This window comes from Phocoena phocoena, chromosome 5, assembly GCF_963924675.1.
Source record: "Phocoena phocoena chromosome 5, mPhoPho1.1, whole genome shotgun sequence".
Taxonomy (NCBI): Eukaryota; Metazoa; Chordata; class Mammalia; order Artiodactyla; family Phocoenidae; genus Phocoena; species Phocoena phocoena.
The window spans coordinates 35477661-35488022 of NC_089223.1; the positions used below are offsets into that span (position 1 = coordinate 35477661).

Consider the following 10362-nt stretch of genomic DNA (forward strand, 5'->3'; position numbering starts at 1 on the left):
AATGTGACTCCAGAAAATACATTTAGCAAGCAATTTCTCTCTAAATATTTTGCTGTATAGGTTCTGCTGATTACGTAGAGTTAGTGCTGTTTCCAAAAGTACATTAACTTAATTCCCATGACGCTGATTATGTGCAGAATCTGGCCTGACATTTACTGAGTCCAATGAATAACACTGATTTTCTCCAATAAAATTTTAAAAAATTATGCTGAACAATGTCACGACTTGAGACAAATGGAACTATTCAATAGATCTGTTGTACTTTAAAATCAGATGTCCGACACCACACCTAAAACACAAAAAGGGCAAAAGACATTTTATTTTGCAAATGTCTAACATTCCCAGTAGTTTCACCTACAGATACTGTCTTTATATCTGCTACATCAAGAATAGTATAGGGAACTATTTGACCCTTACATCTATATGCAGCATATATTCTGTAGAATCAAGGGATATGTCCACTGGTTATAAAACACGTCAGTTAAGCTCAACATGCGAAAGAGTGAATCCAAGACCAGTACCCAAATACACATTTCAATATGCAAAGGAACTGCTTAAAAGGGTGACCGGCAGATAGAGTAAAATAGCATATACAGAGTGGGCATTTGTTAACTATTCCCTAAATTAAATTGACAGTACTAGCTATACTGACAAAACCCTACAGCTTCTTTTCCTCTTGGAAAGTCAATTTTAGCTTAGAATGATACACAGCAATTTTTATAAAGGTTATGAGAAAACGTTGTTTTAAAAATTACCCCTTGGCTAGGAAAATAAAAATAACAGTATTCAGGACATTGGTCAGGGATGTGGTGGTCCAACCTGTATATTCAAGTTTTCCTACCCTGAACTCATGGTCAAAGCTTATGATTTGTACAAGTTGCTGAACTGAGCTCTAGAAACAAGATATTTCTTGGGGAAAAATTACAGAATGGCGGTGAAGGAAGATTTTCTGGTTTTGAATACTTTAGGCTATGCAGGAAGGGAAATTGTGTAGGCCCATTCTGGTGGCATCACTTTGGGATCTGAACATCTGAGTAGCTGCCTGCATGTGCAAATACATGAGATAATTGTTGCTTTTCCCAATTACCTTGACATGAATCACCACAGCAAGGGATTTTTTTAGAACCTGGATTTAAGTTAAAGGTCCCATTTAAAAAATAAGTAATCTGTATCCACTTTTAAAATAAACAGCTTCTGTTTGAACTCAAACACCTTTAAAGTGAATGGCATTATTATTATTGAACTATGATGCTCAGAGTGATTTCATAGTAAACAGATTTCTATTAAAAAAACAAAATATTTACCGGTAGTAGAAAGTTGTTTCAGGGTTTATTATCATAATTAACTTATTTATTTTTGTTTAAGAATCAACTTTGTAATTCTCTACATGAGCCACCTTAAAAGTTACTACGTAGGGACAGTTAAAGTTGTAGGTAAAGCATTGGAACATAGTAAGAGGTACTGGCAACACAGTCTCTTCTCTGAGGCCACATTGTATTAGAAAGAGCTGGCTGCTGGAAGGCCTACAAAACACCACATCCTGAATTTCAAAAGAAACATTTGCAGAGCAATGGACTGGCAGCAATTCCTGTAATTAATGAGATGGGAAGGAAAGAGCAAATTTAAACATGTCTCAAATTTGAGCTCATTTGACCCATCAGCTAACTTTCAGATAAATCTCCTCCTCTTCAGCATTTTCAAGTGCATGATTTGAATGCCATTTTCATGAGGGAAGGAAAGTTAAAACCTGGAGATGTATGGCTTCTATGTGTAAAACAGCCATACTAAGGAATCAGAATAGATATCTTAAAAGTCAAAAATTTTACTAAGTGAATTTTTACTAATTATCTTCAGAACTTTTATTTAACGCTTAAAAAGCAGCTTAACTTTCTATCAATAAAATGTCTCAAGAGGAAAGAAGCCAAGAGGAAACGAGCCTCATACTACTTCACTTACAATAAACACACTCGAAAAGACGTGCAGTAGATGGATTTCTCCATTATGCAAAACCGGATGCATCACAACAAAATATAAGTGTTCACATAAGGAACTTCGATCCTTTCTTGATATCATGCTTCTGGCATGCTAACATGTATTAACTCAACACTGAACTTCAACACAGCTTTGTTTTGTGATGCCCTTTCTTGCCTGTTGGAGAAATTTCAATTATTCCACAAACATTCACTGAGTGGCTGCTATGTCCTAAGCATAGAACTAGACATTTGGGATAAAGAAATGCGCAAAATACAACTCCTGACCACAAGGATCTCACAGCTTACTGGGGGAACACGTATACCAACAACAGAAAATGCCATAATAGAGATAATAATAATTGTTGACATACTTACTTAAGAGCTTTACATTTACTACTTCATTTAATCATCACATTATTGTCATTTTGTAGGTGACGAATCTGGGGCTTTGAGAGAAGTTAAGTGACTTGCCCAAGAACATTGAGTTTAAAATAGGAAGCCCTGATCTAAACTCAGGTCCCCTGACATTGAAGCATATACTGTAAACCTTGATGCTACCTCACCTCTCTTCAAAGAACTGTGGAAACACAAAAAGACCCCAGTAGGGGTAAGGAAATTAGGGAGGGGTGAGAAAGGAGGTTTCGAAGATCTTTCACTTACATTGAGTCAGTAAAAGAATAAAGTAGTCAGGACCTGAGCAGTTTTATTATAAATTCTTCAGAAAAATAAGTTAGTTTGCCAAAGTAAATGCTGGAATTGCCCTAGATTTGTTTAGCTACCTGAAGATATAGTTCATCAAATAACGATGAACACTTACACTGTTTCCATTGAATGAAGCAAAATAAGATGTCAAGCTGAAGCAAAGCAGGAATGTCCTACATTTTAAAAATCGATAGAAGACAAACGTTTGTGAACGAGGAAACATTGACGATGAGAGGGTAGAAGTCCATCAGGGCCGCCTGCCGGGCTTGTGCAGATGGGCTTCCACTGGAACAGGTAAGCATCCAAGGTCTCCTGTGATGACACACCAAGGAGGCCCCCTCCCAATGATGAAAGCCAATGGAGCACACTCCAGACCAACTTCCAGTTGGGAAGAAACATTTTAACAAATTACCCCATGTTCTTAATAACTAGATGAAAGCAACTTCATTAAATTCTTTTCTATACTACTTTGGCCTCACAGCAGCCCTGTGAGGTTTGAGTTTTTAAAGTATTCCTATTTTATAGACAAGAAAAGGAGGTACACAGAAGTTAAAAGCATGAAGCTACGTAACAATAAAACAATGGTAATGCATTTGTCACTTTAATCTTTCCAATCGAAAGCATCTGTCCTATGCCTCGTTGCCTCAAAAATCATGTTCTCAATTCAATAAGCATAACTTAAGAGCTTACTCTACATAAATCAATAAGTCAGCTGTTTATGGGCAAAAAAATGGAAAACATATATGCTCCCCACCCCAAAGAACTCCCTATTTGAGTGTCTCTGCTACAGAATTACCAAATCAATCCTTCAAAATATGATAATGAATAATAATGAGCTAGTGCTGTGCTTCTCTAACTAGTGCAATACCAGGTACAAAATAAGCTCCTTGGGGGATAAAAGGGAGTTCCATGCTGAAAAAGATTGGAAAATACTGTACAGCAAACATCTAAGTTGGAGGTTTGAAACATACATTAGCATATTAAAGGCTCTGATAAGTCTTGCAATATATAAACCTGTTTATCTTTGTTTACTTAATCCTTCTCAAACCAAGCTGAACTAATGTTCCATCGAATACACTTTGGGAAAAGCTGGTTTATGTATCACCGCTTCTTACTGGAGCTGTTTTTGTATTTGTCAAAAATATCTTTCCCAAAGAACGGTAAAGGTGGGTGGGTATTGGAATACCCTCTGTGCTACACAGTGAGGGAGATGCGGGCAGATGATTCCTTTGCCACCTCTCAAATCAGTTTCCATAGAAAGACACTTATTTTGTCTGAGTACAGGATATAATGTTAGGGGCCAGCTCAATTTCCTCTCTTCCTTTAGCCAATCACAAGTCAATCAAGTACATTATTTCTGGCAAGAGCTACATTGACTCACTTGGGTCTAAAAATAACTCTTGACCACATGTGGTATATCTAGATCCTTCTCCAGAATCTAATGTCAATATTCACCAGTTGTAAGGTGCTACTCAGTTGTAATCATTGCCCACTAATTCACACTAATCTGGTATTAAAAGAGGCCATACGAAATAACCAAAACCCCACTTTTTTTTTTTTTTTGAGTTGTATAGAAATTTTGCCAGCATTTAGTGTTGCTCACGATATTTGGCAAATGCACACTGGCATTCATACACTTTAAATGTGAACATATTTGGGGAGGAACAAGTCCAAAATAATCATTCCAGCCTTTGAGAGAGGAAAATCTATGCCCTAAAGAATGTTTCTAAGATAACATTTTAGCTATAAATCAGATTTTCTCCCCAAGAGCAATCTTAAACTACACGTGAAAGAATTAGTGTTTTAAACAAACTAATCTTAACTCACGTTTAACCCTAGGAGGAGTGGTCTGGGAATACAGATTCTATTGCTTAGACATAAATTAAGAAAGGCTTCTTTTATGAGTACTGCAATAATTGCTATGCATGCCTAGGAGCACATATATTTGGGTTTGAGAACATGAGTCCCTATGTGTAGAAACATTTTAAATGTATAAAATATAAGCAAACAGAAAGAAAAACGGGAAACATGATCAGGCTTGGCAGGTATCACACCTCATGGGAACATACCCAAGAGCAGAGACTCAATCTTAGCCAAGGCTCCATCCCAGCCCCATGTCTGGTGTCCAGATTCATGATGTGTGAGGAGATGAGACTGGGGCCAAGACCACGCGCAGTTCTTCTGAGAATGGCTGAGACCCACCACCCTCCTCCAGTAGATTTGTGCAGGCCTCCAAAGTGATCAAAATGAAAACTGAGACCCAACGTCCAGCTGGTCAGGAATCAAGCAGACAGAATAGGTATGGATATTCCTCCCTGACCAATTCCAAATAGAATTTTCTTTCCCTTTTGATGAATTCAAATGTGGGATATCTGAGAGAATTGATCACTTTCAGGAGATCAGTTCAAATTCAGCCCATGGCCTGGTACCAAACAAGTCCAATGATCACTTTTTTCTGCTCAGGAAGGGAGCTGGTGGGATCCAGGAACTCCCTCTGTCCATAATCTGCAAATCTAACCACATCAACTTCTACCACAGGGAAAGACTTGATGTATATGTTGTTTTGTTTGGGGAGAGTTTTTCTATTATGATAAATACTTAGACGTTAGCTCTATTTTTTTAAAGTTCAGAAAAAGAATTTAGACTAAGAGGACTAACAAACCTGACACTTCTCTCTTGTTGGAGGATAAAATGAATACGGGCAACTTGATCAAAGTTTTAGTCAAGTAAATGAATTTGTTAAGCTAAATATTATTTCTGAATAGCATCATCAGAAACATTATTTTAACCTTCCCCAAAACACTTATAATGTGAAAACAGTGAAGACAGTTGCCCTCTTTCAAAAGCAGGGGCTCTGTTAAAACATACATCTATATGAGCTACACTGGAATTGGTAAATTTCACTAATCTGTACATTCCTGCCTTCTTGTCATCTATTCTTCAATAACCAAATGCCCTGACCTAAGGTTCGCAGCCTCCTTTCTCTGGGCCCCCCACTCCCTTCTTGCAGCACTGACCACCTTGACACTGTCCTCCGACCTCCCAATTCTCAATCCCCCACAGGGCAAGGACCATCCTGTGTATCACTGCACAGCCCATACGACTTGCCTCATCTACAGTGTGTGGGTGGTTCAAAACACACTGATTGCATCCATTTCTATCTCAAAATAAGTATGGAAATTCCCTTCTCATTTCTTAAAATATTTTAATCTAAAAATGAATATGAAGGCCATTTAAGAATGGTGAATACTTTCCTTCATTCAAAACTTCCTAAAAAGTTAATCCCCACAAGTGCTATCAAACTCATATACTGATCAGATCTCTGCATTCACTAATGTTAAAAACAAGACAATAGGCCCCAAATGGAGTCACTTATGCTAAGTCCCACATCACCAAACTGAAACTTAATTACAGTTTTGGCTCTCCCAGAAATGGAATCTTAAACCAGTCAATCAGGAACCCTGTGATCAGCACAAGTGAGGTAATCAAGGACCCCTGCCATTCCCTAAAAGAAAGTAATCTTGTGATAACCAACCCATCTTTTGCCTAGTGTAACCTCCTTGTTCCTGCTCCCTTCTGCCTATAAAAGTCTTTCATTTTGCACAGATCTTAGAACACCTTTCTATCTGCTAGACTGAATGACGTTTAATTCATGAATCACTGAATAAAGTCAATAAGATCTTTAAAATTTACCCAGTTGAATTTTTTTTAACACTAGTTCCCTGAAGATTACCAACCTGCTCAGCTCCTCTAAAAAGGTGGTGGAGGGGGAAATCACCCTGTAGTTTTTTAGTGTTTGCTCATAATAGTTTACTTCAACCTTTAAAAATACAATGGGTAGACATTTTGTATTCTATTTATTAAGTAATACCATGAACTTAGTTCCCCTCATTTAACATGTAAACGCTTCTTTGTCCACCTTCTTAAAATGAATTTAATTGGTGTATTTTGTGTTTAAAAGGAATAAAACATTGAAGGCATTGTGTTATTCAGCAAATGACTGATTCATTTTTTCCCTAATGTGACCTGAGTGTCTGCTATGTGCCAGACCCGGCCTGGGTGCTGGAGATACAGCCCTACCTCATGGAGCCTGTAGTCTGAGAGGGATCTGCAGATCTTGACAGACTATACATTCCGGATATTTAAGCAAAAAAATTATGGTTTTCATTTTCAAAAGCATATCGCATTCTAACAGTAATATCGCTTTACAATTTTGTTTCTAAACTTGAAGCAAGACAACAAAAAGTTAACGTTCGCTTTCATATAACCTCTTTAAAAAACAACAAAATGTGAGGAGCAACCTACAACAGAATAACAAAAGGTTCTAATAAAGTAGGCAGGAGAATCACAAATATTTAGATTCTCTTTATCTAAGCCTAGGATGTCTTGACTTTGATTATCTGAAATAACTGAAAATGAGTTGTCACATTTAAAATTTTTCTTTATCTTTAGATACAAACACGAAACTAATTTTCCAAATTTCCAATTCTACATGCTGAATCCTGCTAGAGAGCATTACTGAAAATGCTCTCTAGCATTACACATTTTTGTATACATTATTTGAAGATAAGAGATATTTCCCATTTGAAGATTTATTATTTATCAACCCATACTATTTCCATTTCAAGATCAAAGTGTCTCCATCGATCACCTATTTTCATCCCTTCTCAGTTTATAAATATCATTGTAAAACTATCCTGGCGCTACACTGAGAATTTTTACCTGTTTTCTTGCTTTCTTTGTCATTAAAAACAAAAAAACAAGCATCCCATGCTCATGTCATTAGCCCAGATAACTTCAACAGTACCTTTATGATCATAAGACATAAGACCAGGCCTTAAGAGTTATATCATTTCCAAAAAGCAATGAAAAAGAAGCACCAAGAACATTTTTTAAAATACCTCTTTATTAATACCAAATGCATAACATTTAACATAAGTTAAAACGTGCCCTGACACACTCAGGAGGAAGATGCATAAGATGGCTATATGGAAACATCTGTTGGAATAAGATCCTGGTCACAAACTACTCATCTCCAAGGGCTATAGCAGAGAAAATGGAATATTCCTTTTTCCTTAGAAAAACTGTGTGCAGTTTCAAGATCGGAATGCCTGCCAGAGGCCACTTTCTCACCCTCTACCACCCAGTGTTGCCAAGATCCTTAACATTCCGAGTATCCCAGCAGCGCGTGTACCTAATGCGCACATACAGGTAGAGGCGGGTACGTAGAGTCATCAGCACCAATAAACTGGAAATTAGGAAACAAATGATAATTGACTTTTCTCATTTCCTCCAAGCTCCTGCCTTCTGCACCTTATCGTTCTACTCCTGTCTGCAAGGAAGGACGACCTCCTTGCAGAGGCCTCGAAGTTATTCCCTGCGGTCTTCGGTACAGCGAAGTGGGGGTGACAGCGGGTTTGCAGGCGCGCATATTTACTCGCTGCGCTCCTACCTCCATCCTCCGCAGCCGCTCGGGCCTGTGCTCACCCAAGGGGAGCCTAGAGGCTGGGGAGGGCGGCTGGCCGAGACTAGGTGACGGCAATCCCCATCGCCATCCCTCCCTCCACGTCCCATCTTCCACCCCGGGTGCCCCTCTCCCTCCTCCCCCACCGCCAGCCCACCCAGCGCGGCGCCCTTACCCGGCTCGTGGACGCCGGGGCTGTCGGACAGCTCGAGCACCAGCAGCTCGCGGCCCTCGAAGCTGCGCCCCACCGTGTAGATCCTGCTGACCGCGGCGCACTGCAGCCACACGGACACCAACGCCTCGCGCAGCTCGGGGTAGCGGTGGTACTCGAAGGGGATGCCGTCCTCCTGAGGCCGCCGGCGCCGCCTCGCGCCCGCAGGGGGCCCTCCGGGCCCCCGGGCCTCGGCGCCCAGCAGCCACGCACAGGCCGCCAGCGCCCCGCACAGCACCAGCAGCGCGCGGCCCCCTCGCCCGGCCATCGCGCCACGCGTCTCCCGTGCGGCCTCCTGTGTGCCCGGCGCCTCGGGGCGCACAGCCCGCGGGTCCCCTTGCCTCGCCTCCCGGCGGCCTGGAGCAGGCAGCGGAGGGAACACCCGAGTAGCGAGCGCGGAGCCTGAGCGGAGCGCAGGACGCACCGCCGCCGAGCGCGGGACGAAGGGGAGGTGGCGCGGAGCCGGGCGGGGCGCGCGGGCGCGCGGGCGGGGCGGGGCGGGGCGGCGCCGCGGGCCGGATTTGCGGATAACCGGGGGCAGCTGCGCGATTTGCGGGCTCGGAGCTACGTCAGAGCCAAATGGCGCCGGAACGACCCAGGTGGGATGACAGCTAAGGTTGGGTCTGGATATGTTGCTGTCATTGAGAGACCCGTGATACTGCCTATGGAAAAAACACTCTGGGATTGTTAGTGCAGTCTTTTAATGTGCCATCAATCCCAAGCCGACCAGGTTTCTATCTTGATGCTCCAAAAACTAGAGAATATTGTAGAAAAAAAGAAGGACAAAAGAAGTATTGGCAGCCGCTTGCCTTCTCCCTGTGATGTGTGTTTAATAACTGTACTGATAGTCCAAACACAAACCCACGGGTTGGATGTTCATTGATTGCAAGGTCTGGCTGGAAAACAGAACACAATGCACTGTGACTCAGAGGTTTAAGAGACTAAAAATGCCTTCTATCAATATGTAGATACTGTCTTTAATTGTATTTATGCACATTCCTGGATTCTTGGGGGGGGACGCACAAGTGAGATAATGTCATCTGCCAGTGCCTATGCCAACCCCCTTCTCTAACTCCTGTGGGAAAACAGAGTGCCGCTGGGGAGTGCTGGACAAGGGATTTAGTTTGATATTAAGGTTAAATCTTTCCAGAACAGCTTATCTGGGTGGTTCAGGCTCAGGGTCTCCTACCTGGTTGAAACTAAGATGTTGGCCAGGAGTGCAGTCATCTAAAAGGCTTGAATGGGGCTGGAGAGTCTTCATCCAAGAAAAAAATAAAAGATCAAATCCTGTTATAGAAAGAAAACTCTGATGGTGAAAGATAAGATCTCCATTCCCATAATTGTTGCAAAAGTATAAAATCATTTACAGCTTTAAATACCCAGCCTTTACACAGGATTTGTAGTCCTGGAACAACTCTGGAGCAGATGTTATTCTGAAGAGGTTGCCATTTGGATTAAAAAATAGCACAAATCTAAATAAATAAATAATCCATTGGGTATTTCAACCAAACAGTAAAACTGGACATCATGTGTGTGATTTTTCACGTTAGCCATTTTTTTTCTTACTCTTTCTCCACCTGTCTAACAGTGCAGTGCACCGAATAAAAACTTTCTCCTGGAAAAGAATCCAGATATTTAAATGATTTTATTGGATCAAAAAAAAGTGCTGCTGGAGAGGTTGGTTTCAAAACCCTCTGACTGTCTACGTTTCCACAGCAGCATGGATCTTCTTTTTTGGATTTTTTTTTGGGGGGAAAAGCTGCCACTATAAAGACATGCCACTCAGTTGAATTTGGACCCCACCATGATCCTTGTCAATGTAAGCAGAGCTAAGAACCATATATTTTTCTCTATGACCAGTCTGAGTTTGATTACATGGTCCAGAAGTTTGAAACCAGAGCTATACTTAGATTTCTAAAATCATGCCCAAAAGAGCAATCTTGGAAATCTAGAAAAAGAAAACAGTGTAGCCAAAGCCAATAACTTCAGAAGTAGAAGGTTAGGATTTTCAT

General features: G+C 41.0%; 1 protein-coding gene across 1 annotated transcript in view; it reads right to left on the bottom strand.

Annotated features, from left to right (window-relative positions):
• Positions 1–8769, bottom strand: part of CPE (carboxypeptidase E) — a 110424-nt gene extending 101655 nt beyond the window's left edge. The window contains exon 1 of the mRNA XM_065877397.1: positions 8315–8769. Coding sequence (XP_065733469.1) covers positions 8315–8618 — 304 coding nt within the window. The 5' untranslated portion in view covers positions 8619–8769. The remainder of the gene's footprint in view (positions 1–8314) is intronic.
• Positions 8770–10362: the final 1593 nt, after the last annotated feature.